The sequence below is a fragment of the Perognathus longimembris genome, chromosome 28 (genome assembly GCF_023159225.1).
Source record: "Perognathus longimembris pacificus isolate PPM17 chromosome 28, ASM2315922v1, whole genome shotgun sequence".
In the NCBI taxonomy this organism is placed as follows: Eukaryota; Metazoa; Chordata; class Mammalia; order Rodentia; family Heteromyidae; genus Perognathus; species Perognathus longimembris.
In genome coordinates this window covers 91,780,817-91,805,466 of record NC_063188.1, presented here as the reverse complement: position 1 = coordinate 91,805,466, position 24,650 = coordinate 91,780,817, and the positions used below count along the sequence as shown (strand labels likewise).

Genomic DNA, 24,650 nt, shown 5'->3' with positions numbered 1-24,650 from the left:
AGCAAAAGCCTTTTTAAAAATATAGTTCAAATTTTTCCTTTATAAATTGTGAGAAATGGGAAAGCTACCAAACCTTTTTGGGATTTGGTTTCTTTTTCTAAACAAACAACATGATTACAAGAAGGCCAAAATATAGTAAAATAGAAACTCTAGTTATCTACTAAAACAAAATAATACAAGTTATGTTTCTTGATTGAACTGAAAAAGGGAAAGAACAAAGGTTTACATTGTTTTAAAATCAGCAGCAAGTTTTTTAAAAAGAAACATTTCTTCCTAAGAACTTTAGCTACGTGGCCTTTATTTTATATTCATTAAATGGCTTCTGTACATTCGATTCTTTCCTAGACTTTGGGTAAATGCAAATACTTTTGAACGGTTTATTGCATTTCAAAGTTTCATTTCTCTAAGTAATATAAGGCACAACATCATTTTAAGCATGTTTATAAATTTCAAGAATTTAAGGACATTTCATTATAGAACATATTGTCTACATATTCTATTGAAGGGTTTATGAAGGCAGTATATTTAAGTAAATGTAATCAGTCTTTAGCACCAGGGACTTTCTGTTTGGGAAGTATAAGGTTATATGTTACCAAAATTTGATCAAATGATGAATATTTATGCATGGCCTAAACATGATATTTTATTTTCCTTTATCATCCACGTAGAAATTAACAAGTACCTTGGAGGAAATGCATGTATTAACATTGCAAGTGCTAGTTATCTTTTTGTGAAATATTCAATGAAAATTTTAGGACACATTATGAAAACTGATTTTTAAAATACTTGAGAACAATTTCACATGACATTGGGAAGCATGGTAACAATTTGTAGAATTGAATTCTGAAATGCATATGTTGTGATCTCTTGGTAACCTGATCATTTAGTGAGTTACTTCATGAGAAAAATAAGTCAAATAATTACAAAAGGTACATAATTTTTCACATAATATATAATTTATGAAATGCACAACTGTTGCAGGCCTTTTTCTATGTGTCTTGTGCAAGGGTTGGAATCAGTGGCTACCAGCACAGTGGTTGTGAGAATCAGGGAAATCTCCACTGATGGATGAGATTCATTTGTGAAATACTGCCCAGATTGCCCTTTATGTGCATAATGTTTAAGGACAACAAAATATTTAATTCAAGCTCCTTGAACATCATTATGTCACTAATTCAGCTTATCAACCTTGATAAAGGATAATGTGTGAAAATAATTTATCATTTTATCATTTTCCTCCACAAAAGACAGTAATCAAGAAATTACTAGTCCTAAGGTGAGCTATAACAAAAGAAATTTCCTCCTTTCAGGACTTAAATTCCTTTAGAGAGAATCATTTGAAAGACACATGCATGTGTGTTTGTATGTGTGTGTGCGTGTGTGTGTGTGTAAAAGAAAGAGAAACAGGCAGAGAGGGACTGAGAGAACTGCTAAAGTTATAAATGTCTTTATTAAAAGGAAATAACTGAAATGCCAATTAATACTGATTTTTAAAAATAACAAGGATCTAGAACTATATCTCAATGGTAGAGCACTGGCTTAGCATGTATGCAAAAGACCCTGGATTCCATCCTTAATACCCCAAACCAAACCAAATAGCAAATCCCCAAAACAGTAAAACCAAAATTAGAAATTAAATGGGAAACAAAGGTGTGAGGAACATGAGATATATTTTCTAGAGTTTCAGGGAGGGAAAGGATTGTCATCAGACAGATTTCAGCTGGTAATTCCCTCAGGGATGATATGAAATGCCAAGAAAAGTCATACTCTTTGCAAGGGAGCTCTCATCTAGTGGCTTATGAAACAAAGAGTTGTAAATGCGTTCAGACATTTTGGCCTCACTTAGAATAATTTTGAAGGGTTATTTTGTACCAACGTCACTACAGGGTTAAACAGGTGGGTGTTGGGTCTGCATCAAAGCTGTAACTTTTCCTCTTCCTACTCTTGCCACCTCCGTCCTTCATGACTTATTGGTCCCGAGAACAATATACCACCCTCAAATCTACATCCTACATCTAGGTCTAGAGGTGAAATGAAGTAGGAAGAAGATTCTACATGGAAGGGATTCTTTATGATACTGCAGAAAAGGAGAGCAATAACTACTTTGTACAGAAATAGGTAGGTAGGAAGGTGTTTATAGGAAGAGATTCAGCAGGGCAAAAATCACCTTTTTTTGTAATTGTATGAAGCTTAGATGACATATAAAGTTTACTGTGTGAATTACTTGAGTAGTTACTGTAACTCAGCCAGAAAATGTGGAAATCTGACTTCTATCAGTACACCACTGTTAAGATTTGGTTTTATTTCCAGCTGATTGCCAGAACCACATTTACCACTTGAAAAAGGATGTTTTGCACGTACAAAAGTGGAAAGAAAGATGCCAAACACACATTGTGTGCATCACAATTTTGTTCAAAGCCACTTACTCCTGAAAACACACATTTGTTTTCAATCTAACAATTTTATTTGAAGTGGAAGCTGCAAAAAGAATGACTGGAAAGTAAAATTGATATTCCCAAGTTCTGTTGTTTTAATTTTTTTTATTTTGCCAGTCCTGGGGACTGGACTCAGGGCCTGAGCACTATCCTTTCATCCTCATCCTCCTCCCCCTCCTCCTCCTCTTCCCCCTCCCCTCCTCCTCCTCCTCCTCCATCTCCCCACTCCTCCATCTCCCCCCTCCTTCATCTCCCCCCTCCTCCTTCTTCTTGCTCAAGTCTAGTCCTCTACCTCTTGAGCCACAGCACCAATTCCAGCTTTTATTTTCTGTTTATGTGGTGCTGAGGAATCAAACCCAGGGCTTCACCCATGCTAGGCAAGCACTCTACCACTAAATCATATTCCCAGCCCTTATTCCCACATTCTGAAAACCTCAAGAAGTTCTTGGCAGCACTATTAATAACCTAGTATGTGCCATTGGAAGAAGAGATTCATATATTTTTATGTCTTAAAGCCTTTCTTAATCTGCTAAATCTGAAAAGTACATTAAGTTGGCCAGAGGATTTTTAATCTTTACTGAGATTCAAGGGAAATATTTTTGGAGTCTCAATGAAATGTTCAACAGAAAAACTGTATAAAGAGTGTTTCATAATTTGGAGAGAATAGGACAATATATTAGAAGAGAGATGAGGAAAATGAGGCAGAGTCAGAGGAGCGTCTGCATTCTTACAATCACAAAAATAAGCAATTCAAGGACATAGATGAAAATAGCAATGTATAAGGGAGGTTTCAGACAAGAAAAGACTGAAAAGACAGTCCCTCCAGTATTCCTGTGTATATTTTTTCCCTTATGTTACCCTTTTCCTTACACCCCCCCCCAAAGTGAACCGTCAAAAGCAAATGAAGAAAATATCAGCCATGAGAGCATTGAAATGTTTTCCCTAAGTGACTTTAGATGTAATCACAAATGATTTAAGGAAATGGAACAGGATAAGAGAAATATTCTGGTTGATAAAGGCAATTAATACATCCTTTCACAGATCTGTATTTGACTGAGTTCTCCTCCTTGCTCTGTCACAAACAACATCTGTTCTACTTAGGGTGATCCACAGAGTGGGGGCACTCCCTAATTTATTACTAAGCCATAAGATAAGTAAGACAACTGAAAGTGTGCAATTTTGCAAACTACTATTCACATTATTACACTTAATAATAAAAATGAAGTGGGGTTTGTGTATCATTTTTCAGTTTTTGATGTTTCAGCATAATATTTTACATATCATAGAGTAAGGGAAAATGAGTTACTTCTTTAAGATACTTTAAAAAAATTCTGAGCAACAGAAGCAAAGTAGTCTGATGGTGGTGGAATATGTCACTTTTTTATTTGTGTTATATCAACATTGTATGGAAAAGTCTAGAAAGAGACAACAAAGCCTCGAGTGAGGCTCACATGACTATTCTCTATTGTCAGCACCTATGGTTTTCTATCACTCTTCGCATATTACTTTAAAATGCAGTTGAAATTGTACTGAGTAACTGGAATAAAAAGGCACAGACACTATTGGGAAATCATTATGGGCCCCTATGTTGAGGTCCAACTCTGACTGCCATACTATTTGATGTGGACCAAGACCAATTTACAATTCAAATTAAAAGTTAACTAAATGAACCTGTGATAACTATTATAATACAAAGGGACTTCCAACACAATGCTAAATGAAAGAAACTATACAAAAATTTACCTATTATGCTACCACTGGAACTGAATGTGTAAAAAGCCAAATATATATAGAGAAAACTAGATTAATAGTTGTCTAGAGCTAGAGTAGTAGTAGTACAGGGAGATTGTAGTGCACAAGATAAAAACTTCTTAGTATGGTGGAAATGTGCCAAAATGAGATTGTTCTGATGGATAATACAACACTAAATAACCTAAAATTAGGGAATAAAACCCACTCCTTCTTCAATAATGTTTGAGAAGTCATTGAGTGAATAAAATAAACCAGATTGATACACATTCAATTCTACACTTAGAAGTGGTAAATTTATGGTATAAAATTATCTCTCAATAGAGACATTTTATTAAAAATAACAGTAATCCCTACTAGTAAAAAAAAGCAAACATAGCTCAAGTATCCTGTAGAGTCTTAAAATATGAGGGAAAAGTGCTAAGCAATCAATGTCATTCATATGACATTTTTCAAATAACAATGGCTCACTGTACTGCTCTTACATCAGTCTCATCTGTTTTACAGAGGTCAAATAAGTGCAGACATTCAGAAACTCTATCTTCAGTGATTAAAAAAAAAACACCCTACAGACTAATCAGAGTATGAAGCAAAGCTGGGTATGTAGCAAGTATACTCATAATTATAGTCATATCTTATTCATCTTTCATTGGCATTAATTTACATTGAAAATAAACAGGGTTGGTAAAACAGCTCATTATATTACCAGTAATTTAAAGAAAATATGCATCTGTGTGTGTGTGTGTGTGTGTGTGTGTGTGTGTGTGTGTGTGTGTGTATGCCAGTCCCAGGTATAGAACTCAGGGCCTGAGTTACTGTTCCTGAGATTTTTTTTTTCTCAAGGCTAGTCCTTTACCACTGAGCCATACCTCCACTTCTGGCTTTTTTAGGGGATTAATTGGAATAAGAGTCTCCTGGACTTTCCTGCCTGGACTGCCTTGGAATCTTGTTTGATCCTCAGATCTCTGCCTTCTGAATATCTAGGATTACAGACATGAGTCACAAGCACCTGCGTGATGCCTTTCGTTTTACAAAACTCTTCAGTCCCTTATAGGAAAGTTAAAAAACACACATATTTATAAAAAATACTTTTGATTACCTAAGTTTAGAGCTTTGTCTTTTCTGTCTCATCCATAGCAGATGAAATAAAAATTAGAGAATGATAAGTGAATAAAATGGACTGAATGGTGAAAAACTTGTCAATGAAAACTAAAACTTGACAATGAAAACTAAAAATAACTTAAGAATTTAGTAGATGCATCTCAGAGAAATGCAACAGGAAATCTTACTTGAGAATAATGTTAACCCCTTGTGTCTAGTTTGAAGTTTCTTGTGTTTGAAACAAAAAACAGAACGTTTTATATTTGATGAACAATCTGCATAGTGTACAGTAGTTTTGCATATTTTTGTGTGGTACAAGGGCTGGCATTTTATACTTCCTTGAAGTATTTGAAGCAGAACCTTGTAATTTGTGTACAGAGCAAGTCTAAAGTCCTATCATAAAATGCAATGTTTTTTATAAAACTAAGAAATGTAGCATTAAAAAAGAAAATGCCCTTGAACAGAAACCTTTAACATCTCAAATGGCATGAATTTACCAAGTTAAAAGGTAGAACTATGGAGATGGCTTACTATTATTCAATGTACATTTATTTATATTGCAAGCCAAGGGTAAAGACAGAAAAAAAAGAGTAGCAACATGTTAATTTAAAAAGAAACATCCATCAGTATTTACCTGCCAGTGGAGGATTATATTCCAAATCAAACCAAGAGTCAGTTTATGATTTCCATCAACTATGTCAGTGCTTCCAATATTCACTAAATCAACCTGTTTATGAAAAAAGAAAGGAGGGAAACATTTGAGGGAAAGAGACACAATGACTAAATGTGAAAAGAAACAAAATATGAAGACAATTATGTTTAGCCATTATTATAGCCCTAGTAGCATTACAGCTTTTTAAAAGAAACAAAAAATAGACACAAATGCATTTGAGAATTTACTCTGTGATATCTAACAAGAACCCCCTAATGTATTTATCATCATAGGAAATGAAAGTTCTTTTAACATATGAACAGATTACTGCACATTAAAGTGGCCAGTGTATCCTCAAATAAAATATATAACAATGATAATTCATGAAAGATGCCTAAAATTAATACATGCTCCCTCAGACAGATTGGAAACAAAGCCTCTGAGAGTGCTATTTCATTATGGGTGACAATATTTGACTGCAACCTATGGCTTTATAAAACTATTAGACTTCTAATAAACCATGGAACTCATAGCCAGTTCTCTTTTCCTTACACAGGACTGGAGTTAAGAATCAAAATCAAGTAGAGTTACTTCTTCAAAGAAAATCTCCAAGCTATGGTTTGGTATGGTTTGTCCCCTAAAGATTCACATGCTGGATTTTTAGATCTTTTCAAAGGTGGACGCAGTGAGAGAAGACTAGGTCACAGAGGGAATAACCTTCAAAAGGGATTAATGCCCATCACCAAAGAGAAGATTAATTCTGAATCGAATTGGATTATTTACTTGAAGAGTGGGTTGTTACAAAGCTCTTTTGGCTTTTTCAGCTTGCTAGTTTCCTTTCTGTCTTAGCATGTAGTCTTTCTCTCTTGAAACTTTTGAAAGAATTTACCATAAATAAATGGTGTTTTAGAAATTAAATATAATATATTCCACTCTTTAAACATTATATGACATATATTATAGCCTAGAATTTCATGCATAAATAAATACATTAAATATCACTTAGAGGTTTGTAACTGTGAACATACTTCAGTTACTTATCCTTAGCTATATTTGTGGTTTTGGGGTTTGAATTTATGGCTTCATGTTTGTGAAGCAGGTGCTCTACCATTTCAGCCACTTCCCTGTTTTTTATTTTGCTTTACTTATGTCTCAAATTCCATTTTCTACATTTTGCCTGAGCCCAGACTCTGACCACGGTATTCCTGTTTATGGTCTGTCAAGTAGCTGAGAATATAGAGGTTTACTATCATTGCCCAACTTGTTCTTCTTTTAAAGCTAATATCTGTTTTATTAGCTTACATGGAATTTTTTAACATATTTTATTGTTATCATAGGAGTGATCTACAGAGGGGTTACAGTTGCATAAATCAGGTAATAAGTACATTTATTTTTCAACCATATCATCGCTTCCCTCATGTTCTCCCAGTCTTTCCCTCCCACCCCTGCCAACAAGTTGTACAAATCATTTTCAACACAGTGTTTAGTAAGTGCCACTGCAGTAGTTGTTCACCCTTTGTTCCCACTTTTCCTTGTCTCCCTTACCCTCCCAAAAGTAATAAACTAGCAAACAACACAATAGGAAAGGACAACAAAAACAGCAGGAACAACAAAAGTCTCTTATTTTCATTTCTTGGAGTTCATTTAATAAAATATTATTTTATATGATAGCTATTGAGCCTTTGTGATATGCCCCTACGAATACCCATCCTGCTTTTGTCTCATTTTGTGAATGTCTACAGAACTCTATAATTTATCATGTCGAAGTATACTTAATTTTAACAATCAAGTGTGTTTACTTGTAAATTTTAGCCACATTCTACTTACAACAAATTAGGGAAACCACGGAACTTGTGTTTCTTTGGAACTGGCTTGAGTCACTTAATATATTTTTTCCAATTTTCCATTTCATTGTGAGTAGTGCAATGTCATTCTCTCTCTCTGATGGAAAAATAGAATTTCTTTGGATATATATATATATATATATACAATATTTTCTTGATCCATTTCTCCGCAAAGGGACATCTGGGTTGATTCTTATCATGGCTGTGGTAAATAATCATGCAATAAACATGATTGTGCTAGTTGTTTTAGTGTGGACTTGTTTGTGTTCTATTAGATAAATGCTGAGAAGTGGAAGTGCTGAGTAATATAGGAGCTCTATGTTTAATATTTTGAGGAACCTCCATGCTGCTTTCCAGAGTGATTGAACAAGTTTACATTCAGAGCTCCCATTTGTCCTCATCCATGGCAGTATTTGTTAGTGTTAGCTTTCTTGATAATGGCCATTCTAACCAGAGTGAGGTGGAATCTCATTGTTGTTTTGATTTGCATTTCTTTTATTGTCAGAAATGTTGAACCATGAAAATATTAAAGGAAGTGATAAGAGAAGTACTAGGGCTGCTAGACATCAGTGGAAACTTCCTAAACAAAAATCTAGAATCACGGGCTGGGGATATGGCCTATGGCAAGAGTGCTTGCCTTGCATACATGAAGCCCTGGGTTCAATTCCCAAGCACCACATATACAGAAAATGGCCAGAAGTGGTGCTGTGGCTCAAGTGGTAGAGTGCTAGCCTTGAGCAAAAAGAAGTCAGGGACAGTGCTCAGGTACACAACTAATCAAAGAAAGACTGTATAAATGAAATTGAATCAAACAGAAGAGTTTTTGTATGGCAAAAGACATAGCTAACAAGATAAACAGAAAGGCTGCAGAATAGGAGAAAATATTTACCAGGGCTTTATATTTAAAAGAGTTTTCAAAAAATTAACCCCCTAAAAAAATCAACAACCGAATTAATACATGATGTAAAGACTTAAAGTGAGACTTCTCAGAGGAATAAGTTTGAATGAAAATAGACCCATGAAGAGATGTACAATTTGTTTTTTAATACAGGATCTCTCATTAACATTACATTTCCTCGGCTTGTCTTGAACTCTGATTCTAATCTCTGCCTCTGGAAGACCTGAAATTATAAGTATGAGACATTATATCCAGCCCTAACTTCTTTATTTACATATATAGAGATATTTCATTTGCACAAATGCCTGACATTTTGTGTTTACCACTATTGTAATTATTTTCTCATCCCTCATTCTTCCAAATAGTTTTCCCTAAATCTGCTTTTTTAAAAAAGCTCATTTGGGGCTGGGGACATGGCCTAGTGGCAAGAGTGCCTGCTTCATATACATGAGGCCCTGGGTTCGATTCCCCAGCACCACATATACAGAAAATGGCCAGAAGTGGTGCTGTGGCTCATGTGGCAGAGTGCTAGCCTTGAGCAAAAAGAAGCCAGGGACAGTGCTCAGGCCCTGAGTCCAAGCCCCAGGACTGGCCAAAAAAAACAAACAAATAAAAAAGCTTATTTGTTCATATGTTTTTAATATGACCCTAAATAGAAATTATTTATTTCTGCCTTTTAATTTGTTTTTCTGATGAATAAAAATATTTCACTTTGTTGTTTTTTATTTCTTTAATCTCTAATAAATTTGAATATATGATTAACTTAAAATTTCATCTGTAGATCATCTGCTAATACACTACACTTTTTTTCTCCAGAGTACATTGTTTTCTTTGTCTTCTATAATAGTTTCATTATGTAGCATTTGCAAAATAGCTTGTATTTGAAATGGCTTTGTCTATTTCTACTTTATTGATAATTTACATATTGTAGGCAACATTTCTTTTTAAGCAGTTGTTTCTTTTTAAATATTGTTATTATCCTTAAGTAGCTATACAAAGGAGTTGCTATTCAACAAAGCAGTTTATGAATGCAGTGCATCTTAATCAATGTTACCCCTTGAGAATATTGATAGTTGTTTGCTTTTTTCCCTCCCTCCCTCCCTTTCTTCCCTTTCTACTTCTTTCTTTCCTTCATTCCTTCCTTCCTTTCCTTCCTTCCCTTCCTTCCATTCATTTCCTTCCTTCCTTCCTTCCTTCCTTCCTTCCTTCCTTCCTTTCCTCCCTTCCTCCCTTCCTTCCTTCCTTCCTTTTCTCCGTCTTTCCATCTGACTGTCTTTTTGTCTTTCTTTCTGTGTTTCTTTCCTTCCTTCTTTCTTTCTCTTTGGTGCTGGTCCTAGGGCTTGAACTCAGGGAACTAGGCATTCCCATTCAGCTTTTTTTTTTTTTTTGCTCAAGGCTAGTGGTCTGCCACTAAGCCACAGTTCCACTCCTGGATTTAGGGGGGAGTTAATTTGAGATATGAGACTCATAGACTTTCATGCCTGGGGTGGCTTTGAACAATAATCCTTATATTTTAGCCTCCTGAGTAGCTTGGATTGCAGGAGTGAGCCACCACAGTTATGACTTTATTACTTAATTTTATGGTTTCTGAGTGCTGCTACTAATATTAATCTTGCATTGAAAAAGTAACTGTGTACTTTTATTTTTATGTGTTCTGGAGTAACAGAAATTATAGGAATCATTTAAATTGATTTGTGAAAAATTTTAGTACATTTTCAATGGTACATCTCTAATAACCTACCAAATGCCTTTTGAAGTAATTATGCTAATTTTAATTTTTCCACTTACTCTTATCTCAATTTTAGTAATTTGCATTATACTAGAAAGTCATCCATTTCCTAGAATGTTTCAAAATTATTGTTATAGAATTGCTTGTGGTATTCCCTTGATTACCTCTGTAAATGCTGTTATATATTCTTTCTAAATGCTATTCCTGTCTACTTTATTCTTATTTATCCTTGCTAGAATTAGTTGAGGTTTACATATTTGCCAGATTTTTTCCAAGAGCAACATATAGTGGATTTGTTCCATGTTCTTAGTTCTATTTATATTGTAATTTTCATTACTTTTTTTCATATATATATATATTTAAAAAAAACAAAAACCTTTCAAAGCTATAGTTCCTCTGAAGACGGTTTTCATAGTGCCCACAACCTCATCACAGGTTGTATCAGTATATAAATTTTACCAATAGTTTTAAACTACAGAGCTTCTGCATGGCCAAGGACATAGATTACAAGATAAATAGAATTCCACCAATTGGGAGAAGATCCTGTACAACAGACAAGGGCCTTATATTATAAGCCTCATATCTAAAATATACTTAAAGCTCAAAAAAAGTAATGCCCCAAAAAACAAATCCTCAAAGAAACAACCACTTGATTAACAAGTACCCTAAAAATGTAAAAGCGAGATTTCTTTGCAGAGGAAAAAGAATGGCCAATTTGTAGAAATGGACAACGTCTCTGGCCATAAAAGAAATGCAAATCAAAACAACATTGAGTTTCCACCTCACCCTAGTTAGAATGTTCATTATCAAAAAATCTAATAACAATTGATGCTGATAGGGATGTGGCCAAAAGGGGACACTACTCACTCCTACACTTTGGTGGGAATGTAAACTGGTTCAACCACTCTGGAAAGCAGTATGGAGGTTCCTCAAGGGAATAAACGTAGAGCTCCTTTGTGACCCAGCAATCACACTCTTGAACATTTACTCAAATGACCACAAACAAGTCCAGATGAATGCTTCCAGAACAACCATGTTCAATGCAGCATTATTTACCATAGCTAAGGCATGGAACCAACCCAGATGTCCCTCAGTTCATCAGAAAGAATGACATTGCCCCATTCATAAGGAAATGGAAAGACTTGGGAAAAAAATTATATTAAGTGAAGTAAGCCAAACCCAAAGAAACATAGGCTCCATGATTTTCCTCATTTGTAATAATTTTATATGTTTAGGATTGTCTTAGCAGAGGCTCACAATAGCTCAATATCTATGTACATATGACCATATGAAATGATGCTAAATGAAATGAACTCCAGGATATGGAAACAAGTTTTTCTTTTTTGTTGTTTTTAATGCACTTTGTAAAGTTATTTCTTTTTTCCCCCCTATGGTTTTTCCTCTGTTGTCACTCTAAATGATTTTGGCACCCTATACCTTTTATTTTTATTTTTATTTATTTATTTTTTTGCCAGTCCTGGGGACTGGGCTCAGGGCCTGAGCAGTATCCCTGGCTTCTATTTGCTCAAAGCTAGCACTCTGCCACTTGAGCCACAGTGCCACTTCTGGCCATTTTCTATATATGTGGTGCTAGAGAATCGAACCCTGGGCTTCATGTATACGAGGCAAGCACTCTTGCCACTAGGCCATATTCCCAGCCCTGGCACCCTATATCTTGTATATACATTTATCTGATTTTGGAAAGGGAAGAGGAACAACAAAATGGTGAGACAAAGGCCAAAGGTAACCCAATCCAATAGGGATACGCACAAGACAATGTGTTGAAAATGAACGTTACAACTTGGGTGGGTACAGTTTGGATGAGGGAAATTGGGAGAAAAATGAGGAAGGGGGTAAAAAGTTTGATAAGAAATGCACTCATTACCTTATTTATGCAAATGTAATCCCTCTGTATATCACCTTGACAGTAAAATTAAATTTTTAAAAATAGCTTCTCCATATTTTCATTTACATGCCTTTTAACAGGAATGTAGCAGAATATCAAAGTCAAGCAAAACATTCAAAAGATCATAGCTGAAACCAGGTTTAAAAATGAGAGGTAATTCATTCATTGTAGCTCGAGAATTTTACACAAAGTACCCTATTAACAAATTTTACGCATTATAATATAGGAAATGGTTTTATTTTGTCACCAGTAGTCAGTACCTCACATCTATAATATTTGCTACTCAAGAGGCTGAGATCTAAGGCTCATGGTTTCAAACTAGCCCAGGCATAAAAGTGGATTTATCTCCAGTTAACCACCAAAAAGCTCATTGATGGAGACATGGCTCATTTGGTGGAGAGCCAGCCTTACATGAAAAAGCTAAGAGATAGTACCTAGGCTCGAACTGAGTTCAAGCCACAATACCAGCATATCCCTCCCAAATTTACTTTATGTACATTTTGTCTTTTGTTCTGTTTCCTTTCTTGTAAGGACTGTAGTGAAATCATGCCTCAAGTTATGCATTGTAAATGGCTATTATATTACTATTGAACACGTCACATTACCATATTGAACCATTGTGACTCCTAAATCTAACATATTTTTGCTATAATGCTGTTTTTTACCATTTAGCTATGAGAAAAGTTGTTTTTAATCATCATACTATACAATGTACTTTTTAACATATTTTCTCTAAGTTTACCTATTTTTCTAAGACATATTCTGTAACTGTGTCTTTTGAAATAATTCAACTATCTAATTGCTAAATCATCATGCTGGGAATATTTTAAATTGTCCCAATCTACATTAAGTCAATAATCATATATATATCTCTAGTAAACAAAAATGACATGACATATATATTGATGTGTACCTTCTATATGTATATTGGTGTGTTGTATCACTACATAGCATATAATTAAATATGAGAGTTATTAAGGATATTCAAAGCTGTGGTTTAACCAAGTATTTAAGCGTTTATAATTTTAATATTGAAGTTGTAGAAAATTTTATTCATTTAGTAGAACAATGATCATCTTTATAATTAATGATGCCTAAATTCCCTGTCCTTTTTACACAATAAATGATAAGACAATATCAGAGCTACAGGTAAAAATGAAAAACAATCCTGTCTGAATTATTCAGCCAAATGAAATTAGGCAAAGAGCTAGATAAATTCTTTCACTTGTTCCAAAATATTTGGTTCTCCCAGATGATTTCAGCATTTCAGATTTATCACCAAGAGGATTCACTTTTGTTTAATAATAGACAGTAGAAAATTTGATCACATTTTGAAATAGAAAGGAGAAAGGGACAAGTATAAACATGTTTTCAGTCATTATTCTTGCTGTGTGTTTAACCAAGTACTACAAATTAAATCTTACAAAAATATTTTCATTAGAAATAAAAATATTTTAAAATGATCATAAGGTACCATTTTTAAAAGTTTGGGTCCTAATAAAAAATTTAAACAATAACTAATGCTTAGGGCAATACCATGCATTCATTTGACTTGATTGTATAACTACCCCCCCCCCCCAGAACCAACACCTATCCTTTCCATATACCTCCACCATTTATCTATTTGATACTCACATATTTATATATTTCCTTCTCCCTACTTGCAAATCACCAGAAAAGCTCCCTTCAACATTCCAGATGAACACATTTGCTTTTTAAACATGTTAAGTGTTTTTTAAATAAAAGTATGCTATCATGTAGTTATGCTAAAGAGATTCTCCATATTTTAGAGAAACTCAAGTATTTACATAATTCTTCTAAACATAATGGATTTAAAATATCACAAATGCAGGAAAGGCAAAATAGTTCCACTGTCTTGAAAAATGTGATTTTGGACACAACCCACATTTAAGATTTACACTATTTAAAGATTCAAGAATCATAGGCATAAATCACGCTTATTTTTTCACAAAGACACATGAAATGAATCTTTTATTAGTAAGTGATGGGTTGAACATATATGTATATATATTCATATATATATGTATATATATTGCAAAGTGTTACCCATATTGCCATGAAGTCCTCGTTTGTCAATACAGCTTTTCTTTAATTTTCTAACACACTCCCAAACTGCAACAAGTGCATTTTTATTTGGTTCAGGTTTATACAGAAAAGTATATTAAAAGATTGTTTTGGCCCAGAAGGGAAAACTCTAAGTATTCATTATGAATACAATATTATCAACTCCAATAATTTAATTTGCATACAAATATTTATTATATATTGTGTTTACTTGCCATATGCTTTACGGTTAATGGTCCCTGTAGCTACCATATGGCCTATATTGGAGGCTTTTGCTGGCTAATTAGAGACAGAATCTCACAGACTTTTCTGCCCAACCTAGCTTCGAACTACAATCCTCAGATCTCAGCCTCTTGAGTAGCTAGGATATTGGTCACTGGCATATGGCTAGTTTTTGCTTATTTATATACTGCCTACATTGTCTTTGTCAATAACATTTGAAGGTATTAAAATCTCATAAACTATAAATATTTATGGATTGAGTGAAAACAAAATATACAAAAAAAGAAATGTTAGCCCAGGTAACTACACTGTGCATAAAGTGAAAAACAAACTACGGTAATTTGGTTATTTAAATAACCCAGCAAAATTTCTTACAAGAGATATTTTGTACTAGAGACCATTCTTGAGAAAATGGACACTGTCTTCAAAACAATTTCCCAGTGTATGACTATATGTAACTATGTATATACACATATATTTCAGCATATATAAGCATATATATATTTACTGGTTGTAGTCATATATATGTGTATGCATGTATATATATGCATATATATATGCCAGCATATAATGGCTCCTTTGTTTTAATTGTACTGGGTTTGAACACAGGGGTTCACACTGAGAACACTTGAGGTTGTTGTACTGCTTGAGTCATATCTCCAGCCTTTTTGCTGCTTTTTTAATATTAAAGTTTTTATTACCATACATTAGTTGTACAAGGGTATTTCTGTGTGAAATATCTGTACATGTATACAATGTACACCATCAACCTAATCCCTTTTATCAATCACCCCATCCTTCCTTCTCTGCATTTAAAATCAAATTTAGACAGCATTCATGTTCACTCACCCTCACTATCCCCCCTCTATGGATTGTATGTGTACCTTTTCTTCCCAAAAGGGCTCCTTGCTTTCCTGTCATTTAGGTTTTTTATTTTTTTCTTATTTATTGTCAAAGTGATGTACAGAGAGGTTACAGTTTCATATATTTGGCTTTGGGTACATTTCTTGTACTGCTTGCAAACTCAGCCTATTTTTGAGATAGGTTCTTGCATTTCGTCCATTTCATATTGGACTGTGAGCCTCCTATTTATACTTCCTACCATAGCTGGAATGTCAGATGCACACCACTGAGACCAAATATTGTTTCCGTTAAGCTTTGGTCTGGGCTGACCTTGAACCTAAATCTCCTGATTCCAACCTCCAATGTAGATAGGATTGCTAGGTATGAGCCACTTCATCTGGCTAGAATGTGTATTTTCCCCCAACTCCATCCCCCCAGTTCTGAGGAATAAACTCTTTGCCTGGTCACTAGCCCTGAGCTCCTTTTGCTCAAGGCTAGGACTCTACTACTTGAGCTACAGCTCCACTTCTGACTTATTCAGTGACTAATTGGAGATAAGAGTCTCACAGGCTTCCTGACTGGGCTGGCTTTGAACTGTGATCCTCAGGTGTCAGCCTCCTGAAGCTAAGGATTAAAGGTGCAAGCCACAAATGCCCAGCTTAGAATGTTCTTGTAATATAAATAAATCTATATAGGCCGTGCTTTCTAAGCTTAAATCTTGTACATTGAGTTCAAGGGACAAAATGACGATAGAAGCCATGAGAAATTAAGGTATTTGTTATTAATTATTATAAGAAATAATCTAAAAATTATACTTTGTAGCCATTTGATTATTCCTGCAGCTCTTTATGTATAAACCCTAAATGATTATTTAATAATATCTCTTTGTATGTCAGTATAAATTTATAGAGTATAAGATATGATGGTGTATATATTAATATTCTACAGAACAATATTTTAGGAGAATTATTATTGTTTTTAGCATACTTCACAGATGACTTACTGGATCCAAAGTCATGGAATTATTTTGTAAAGAGGGTACACCTGATGAGTTACAGAGATAATTTATCCAATTCTTCTTGCTCATTGAGAATGAATGGAGATAATATACCAGTATTTTACTGACCTATTGTACTGAAAATTTAGCGAAAGAAATAATGTTTGTCTAGCATAAATCATCTTTAAAATTTGGAACTTAAACTAATTTATGACTGATTAAAGGAAATAGTTTATATTCACTGAAAGGTATTATGTTCTGACATACTGCAAATATATATTAGATGGCACTAAAGCTTCTGAACAAAGCACATATAAACTGGCAATTTTAAAGAACACTTTGGAATACTCTTTATCTAATATCATATGCCAGAAAGAGTGAACACTATATCATTTTTCAGATAGGTTACATTTGACAACCATTCAATCTAATTTAGTGACAATTTTCAGTGATAGATTAAGTGAGGACCTGAACATAGATAACATATGAATGTTCACCCTAGGCTTTAAAAACTCATTTTGGATCTGTGGCTTAATAATGTGTAACAACGAATTTATTTGCTTTGTGCTGTTTCAAATTGCATATCTAAAATAACTTTCTAAAAAAAGTAAAAACTTGCAACCATGTGACAATTGATGATGGAGCGTATTGAGTATACTAATGAGCTCGACAGTTGTGTCAGCTAATAGTTAATCATGCTAAATCAATAAACTCCTGGATATATACAGACATATATACATATGGATATTTTGCCATACTACCTTTTTGTAAGAGTCTTCAAAAGATGATGCAATTTATAAATTATGAAGATGGGAATCTTGTGAGGTAAAAACACCAACTGGCATGGGAAGCACACTAGGATCACAATGCACCCAGAAGGATGTTTTTAAGCCCTCATATACTTAAGTCTTCCCACCAAGCTGGCTACTAATGGCTCAAACCTATAAGTCTAGCTAATCAGGAGGCTGAGATCCAGAGAATGGTGGTTTAAGGCCAGGAAGGGTAGAAAAATCCAAGGAACTTTATCTCTGCAACAAAGTAAGACTGGAGGAGTGGATAAATGGGCAAAGTGGAAGAGCACCAGGCATGAGCAAGCAAGCCCAGAAAGCTAAATTGCCAAGAAATTGCTAAATTACTTTAGTAGTCTAAAAATTGTGCAAGTGGACATGAAATGAGTAACATGTATTTGATTGGAAGAAAACTTGTTGAGTGAACGTTCTAAGAAAATATAAATAAATAAATTAACATTTCTCATTGATACTACTCATTAAATACTAGTCATCTCTTGTCTGGGAGAAAGAATTGCATAAATGAATTTAGGGTTCCTCAGGAAGTGGACTGTTCATATGGGTGATAGAATGACTGTCTTATTTGGATTTGCTCTCTACCTTCAATAAATTCAAGTAAATGGAAGCAATAGATATATTCATTATATACAATTGATACAGATACAAGGATAACCACCAGTTGGTAGTATCTTCTGAATGCACAGGATGTTGTACATTTTTTTTTGTTTGCTTTCTGTTTTTTTTTTTGGTTTTTTTTTTGGTTTTTGTTTTGTTTTTTGCCAGTCCTGAGGCTTGAACTCAGGGCCTGAGCACTGTCCCTGGCTTCTTTGTGCTCAAGGCTAGCACTCTTACCACTTGAGCCATAGCTCCACTTCCGGCCTTTTGTTTATGTGGTGCTGAGGAATCAAACCCAGGGCTTTGTGCATGCTAGGCAAGCACTCTACCACTAAGCCACATTTCCAGTCCTTCTATTTGCTTTCTGAAACCACAAACTTTACTACAAATGAGTTTTGTTCTCAGTAAACATAGTGATGAAGTTATCATTGCACTTAGAAGTAATTTCTTCCCAATAAGTGGTTTTCCAAAATAAATTATTGATAGCGGGAATAACTTCATGTTTAAGTAGGTGCTACATAGAATATCAATTAGAATGAAATTGTGGCATCTATAGAGGTAAGGTGTAAGCAGAATTCAAGTAAGGATTATAGTTCAGGATGGGGAAAATAGGAAACTGAAAAAAAAACAGGATTAAATCAAGGAGTTCTTATAGAAATAAGGAGTGTGCTAGAATTAGTTGTCTATTGCAGTGGAACAGGCTGAAATGGAAGGACTCAAAATAAAGATGAGAAAACAAAATGAATGTGACGTACAAAGGTCTCAAAAATATCAGAAAATGTACTTTTGAAAAGAAGCTTCTTTTTCTTATGTACAAAGAATTCCATGCTTTTATCTTATGAATTTCAATACTACCCAACCATTCTTACAAGAATATCCCAACCTAAGTTGTCCTGGAGTTTTGCTTTTTGGTCTGCTTTTAGTTTGGAGCATGGTGTTTTGAGAGTATAAAAGTTATTTCCTCTGTGTAAATTTTCAATGTTAATTTTTTATAATTTAAATGATAAACATCTTTCAAAACAATTTATCTGACTAATAATGAGCAAAATAATCTATATGGTATTTTCTTTTGGCTTCAGAAAAATGATACTCTATAGATAAATATCTATAATCTATAAACTTTTAAGAAAATAAGAGAGGTAAGAAGAGATGTTGGGCATGGTAGTTCATGTCTTTTATTTCAGCTATGTGGGAGGTAGAGATTGGGAATATGTTGTTTAAGGGCAGCCACCACAAAATATTAGCAAAGAGCCTGTCACAATGAACAAGCTGAACATGATAATGAATGCTATTATCTGTACTATGAAGGATGGCTATTTAGGAGGATCCTGACCCAAGATTAGCCCCAAGAAGAAATGCTAAACCCTTCCTTAAAAATAACTAAATAAAAAAGGGTATATTGTGTGGTTCAAGTGGTACAACACCTGCCTAGCATGTGCTAGGCCCTGAATTCAAACTTCAGTATTACAAAAAAAAGGATAAAAGATGACAATGATAATAAAAATGATGATGATAAATAATAATAACCATATGTCTATAACTTTTTGGGTGTGCCTTTTTTGTTGTATGTGCATGTGCATGTGTTTGTGTGTGTGTTTGTGCATGCGTGTGTGGTGTGTGTGTGTGTGTGTGTGCACTAGTACTTTGGCTTGAACTCAGGCCTGGGTGCCACCCCTGAGATTTTGTTTTTGCTCAAGGCTAGCACTCTACTACTTGAGCCACACAGCTCTACTCTGGCTATTTTGGTGTGTAATTGGAAATAAGTGTCATGGATTTTCCTATCCAGGCTGGCATTGAACTGTGATCCTCAGATCTCAGCCTCCTAAGTAGAATTACAGGCATGAGATACTCGGGCTAAAATAATGATTACCATACTAAGCAATAATGGACCTAAATTCCTATAAACAGTGAATTGTTACACAGTTTCCATTCCAATAACCTATTGTGTCCTGTGCCTACCAGATGAGCTGAGCAACATTTGAGGGAGTATATATAATTAATAGTCTATCCAAGCTTATGGTTATTCTTCAGCTCTCTGATCAATGTATTTGAAATTATCCTTGAAAGAGGTGTAATATAATTAGGAAGCTACTAAAAGTGCCTAGGAAATGCAGCAATCAATTAAAAGGTTGTAGGAAGTTAATAAGAAAGAGGACTGCTTGCCTCTAGGGTAGAAGGGGTGTCACTCACAGGAGACTAGAGGTTCTCTAAACTGCCCACTCATTTAGCAACAATTATTTATTTTTGCTAACACAACTCATATTTCCAAAGAGTTAAAATAAACCAATTTTAGAGGAAAATATAAATCTTCAGTCTTACGCTGAGCTAAAATAGTAATGATTTTTTGTATAATTTACATGTTTACTGTGGTGCTTAGTAACTGTGAGCTTGATTCAAACTGACTTATAATCATGTTTCAACACAGTGAATATGTAAAAATAACAGAGTCAGTAATATTCATTTGTTGCTCAGAACACTGCTACAGGAAGGACTCAATTTGTCTACCAACTATAGCTACATCAAATCAAACCCCAAAACAACATAAAAAGACCTATTAGGTCTGGACTATGTCTCTTTTTACCCTCTGTGACTACATGCATTTGCTTCCTGAATTACATTACCCAGAAGTACACAAAGGAGCTGAAACATGTGCTTGCAATAAGAACTGCTTTGGTTTACAGGAGAACTGAAGATGTGTTCTCACTGTTTAGGGCAGAAGCTCTCATTCAAACATTAAGCATGCTGTCTTATGGCATCCAGACCCCGACCAGGTCGCAACTTACATTATTTTTTTGCAAGACCCGCAGTGCCTTGTTGACATTGTTCAGGGCATGAACTCTTGTAGATCCTTTTTCTTTTGGCTGAAAAAATAAAAGAAGTGTTCACTGCCTAGCATAGAGAATACAGATCTTCTAGAAATAAAAGGACATGTAAATTCGCTTTTAACTTTTGAATATTTTCCATTTCAAGGAACCTAAACTGTAAGGGATTGATAGAAGGAATCTTCAGGCTTTGGGCTAATTGTCCTTAGCATAGTGCTTTTCTTTTGAATGCATAAACCAATCATTCTGAGAATGAAAGCATTTTGCCCTCCCTCCTACTCACCACCCCTCATAAACCCTGACTGCTACTGCATTCTGTAGACCAATATAGATTACTGTATGCCGATGAATGACAGAAAACCTCAGTATAATACATAAAGACAGTTAAGAGAGATAAATAAACAGTATATTTCTTCACTTGTTCAGAAAGAAGATATGAGTCTTAAAGTTATATAATGCTAAATAGGGTACAAGAAAACTACTTTATGGAAAATTATCTCAATTACACTAGTCACTGGAGCAGAAAACCTCAATCGTCTAGTTCCTCATCCTCATTTTTAGCATCATATCTCTTCCAGTAATTTTTAAACTAGCATCTTCATAATTCATTGTAATACAAAATTACCCCCATTTATCCAATTGTGAAGTTTTAGAAATTCTACTGTTACGGTGTTTGTATTTGTTCCTTGCTTCTATTTTCATTTATTTTACTTTTTGAATACTTTCTTAAGAGACTATCTTATATAGTCCAGGCTGGCCTCAAACTCACAGTTCTTCTGCCTCCCCTTCCTAAGTGCTAGAATTATAAGTATGAATCACCACCACCCAACTCTCATTTCCTTTTCATCCTAGCTAACTATTACCCAGAATACATCAGAAACTTCATTCCTTCTCACTTATTGTTCTTCCTATATTTTTACTTATCTTCAACAATTACAAGGTCCACTGTTACTGACAACTATTTGCTTAACTTTCATCTGAAACTTATGGTGGGTATATTTTAGTAAACTGCAAAACTATGCTGTCTCAGTTAAATTTCCAAGTCTGCCATTTTTGTATTATGTGACCTTGGGTAAATTTTTCAGTCTTTCTGTATACCATTTTTCTCAGCTGTAAAAACACAGTTAAAGAAACTGTCCTCTATCATTGTTGATAGAATTCAATGTGTATAAAGCACTTAGATTGGTCCCTATCACATAAGTACAATAAGTTTATTATCATTGATTTGTTAGTAAATGCTAGATACTCGATAGTACCTCTGATTCCCCTTGCATGGAAAATAATACAGATAATGAAGTAACTCAACCAAAATTAGAAGTAAATGCATAGACATATAAACCCTCATTGGTGAAACCAGGAAATAAATTTTGGTTTGTGCTCACAGAGCCAGTGTTTCTATATTTATTTTTTTCATTAGTATATTAATCTTGTACATGCTCTGACAAAACAGTGTATTATTCTACTTCTATTTTTCTGGTCTCATACTTTCCAGAAGTACTCTCAAGCAATTCTCTACTTGTGAATCTCTTACTTGTGAATTGCCTGCTGAACTTCCCAAATGATGTTACAATATTCTACTCTTTAAGATAGCTTGTCTCTTACCCTTTGTCAAATAGTCCTTCAACTTTCCATATTTTATGGAATCTCCATTTTTTTGCTCCTAGAATAGTTTCCTTCATGAATATCAAGGAGATAAAGGCTTACATTTGGCTGTTTTACCACTTTCCATCACAAAGAGAAAAATAAGGCCACACAAGGATACTTTAGTTCAAAAGAAAACTAATCTGAAAATGTGTATAAACATACTAAAAATGTACATGTAGTGTACTTTTAGGAACTTCCTTGGTCTAATATTTAGGAAAGAGAAACATTTTCATTTAGTCAATGGCAAAAAATTGTAGTGATGATTTAGTAACACTCTCTTTACTCAAACACTAACATACAAATGTGAATGTCTACATACAGATGTGCATATTTATCAAGAACAAAGAAATTTTTGAAATAAAAGGCTACTGTTTCTGAACCTAAAGTGGCAGTTAAAATCTGTTCCAATGCAATCTTTTGGGGGTGTAATTTCAATTTTATGGTTGTAAGACAGGTTCCTTTCACCTGTTTGGATGCCCTGAACCCCTAATCCAAATGAAGATACTTCCAAAGTGGATACTAATATTTCTGTTTTTTTAATGTACACAATTCCTATTAAGGGTGTGGGCTATGTTTTTGCAGAAAATAATAGGCCTCAAGACCAGGCCCAGGGAGTTGGAGATCTCAATCAAATTGGGAGCATCCATGAGACAGGTAATACTGCTCTGTGAGAAAGTTGAAATTTGCAGACAAAGGCTGCAAGATCTGTGTCTAGGATGAAGGATGGAAAACAAGTTCTGTTAGCAACAATTACTGAAATTACACAGTGTATATTGGCTTTCATGAATGTTTGGGTATTTTTGTTTCCTTGGCGTCTATCAGTCTCATGTCTATTTGCCATTTTTCTTCAGTACCTGTTACGCAGTATGCTCATTTTACCTCTGCATCTATATGTAAATATTAAGGGCATTATATCCTAATGAATACCTCAAATCATTTAAAATTCTTTTCTTCCCTTTTGCTGAAATTCCCTATTTTAAGCATTCTAGTCAATGAAATCTTTAACTGTGGCAAAATTGTGTTGGGTAATGGAAGTGTTGTCTCCATGTAGGAAATGACTACAGGAAGTCTCAATGTAACAGATAAGTGGTTAATACATATTTACAGAGAGAAGAAACTTTTATTTTTTTTTTGCCAGTGCTGGGGCTTGAACTCAGGGCCTGAGCACTGTCCCTGGCTTCTTTTTGCTCAAGGGTAGCACTCTGCCAACTTGAGGTACAGCGTCACTTCTGGCTTTTTGTATATATGTGGTGCTAAGCAATTGAATGAAGGGCTTCATGTATACGAGTCAAGCACTCTTGCCACTAGGCCATATTCCCAGCCTGAGAAGAAACTCTTTTGCACAAACCAAGGACAGATTGTGAACAAAGAAACCTAAACAATTATAAGGCACTAATATTTATTTCTATAATTAGAATCAGGATTGATTCCCAGAATACAAATAATATAAGACACGTATTTCTATATCTATTTACACACATATTTATATGTAAGTATATTTTGCAAATATGTATATATTGTTCACAGTCATAGACTATGGATGATTATACAAATATATTCCTAACAAATATAATTAAAATGACGCCCTTGAATTGGCTAAAAAAGTGATGGGATACAAAGCAATAAATCTGAACTTATTTATTCCTTAAATATGAAGGCCTAGCACATGCCTATAATCCTAGCTCCTCAGAAGGCTGAGAGCTAGACATTCACTATTTGGAGCTAGCCCAGGCAGAAGAGTCCTTGAGGCTCCATTTCCCAGATAATCAGAAAAAAATCTGGGCTAGAAGCATGGCTGTAGTAGTAGAATAGGAGCCTTGAATAAGAAAGCTAAGTAAATTTGAAGTCTGGTGTTCAAACATCAGAACCATCAAAAAAAAGTGTATAACTTTGAATTTGACATTATACAAGTCTATTTAGCAATTGATGAGGATTGAAAAAATTAAAGCATAAGATATATCTCTTCTCTATAGTACTTCACCATTTAATTGAGGATGCATATATACACCAAACACCAAACATAGTATGGTAAAATGGTAAAGCAGGTGGTTTACTACATTTAAGAATGGGGAGAAATTAGCAAAGAGAATTTAGGAATGGTTTTCCTGAGAAGGAGAAAATATAGATTCTGAAACACTGTTAGAACAGACAGAAGTACAGAAAACATGCAATGAAAACAACATAGGCAGTGGTTGGGGATTTAGCTCAGTGGAGAACATAGGCATGGCAAGAGCAAGGCCCTGAGTTTGGTCACCAGTTCTCAAACACACACACACACACACACACACACTCAAAGTAAATGAAGGAAGGAAGGAAGGAA

General features: G+C 34.5%; 1 protein-coding gene across 1 annotated transcript in view; it reads right to left on the bottom strand.

The window, feature by feature from the left end:
• Dmd (dystrophin) overlaps nt 1–24,650 on the bottom strand; it is a 1,916,788-nt gene that overhangs the window by 1,504,314 nt on the left and 387,824 nt on the right. Inside the window, exons 4-5 of the mRNA XM_048336444.1 lie at nt 20,648–20,725; nt 5,920–6,012 (exon numbers count right to left, since the gene is read on the bottom strand). Of these exons, the coding sequence (XP_048192401.1) occupies nt 5,920–6,012; nt 20,648–20,725 (171 nt within the window). The remainder of the gene's footprint in view (nt 1–5,919; nt 6,013–20,647; nt 20,726–24,650) is intronic.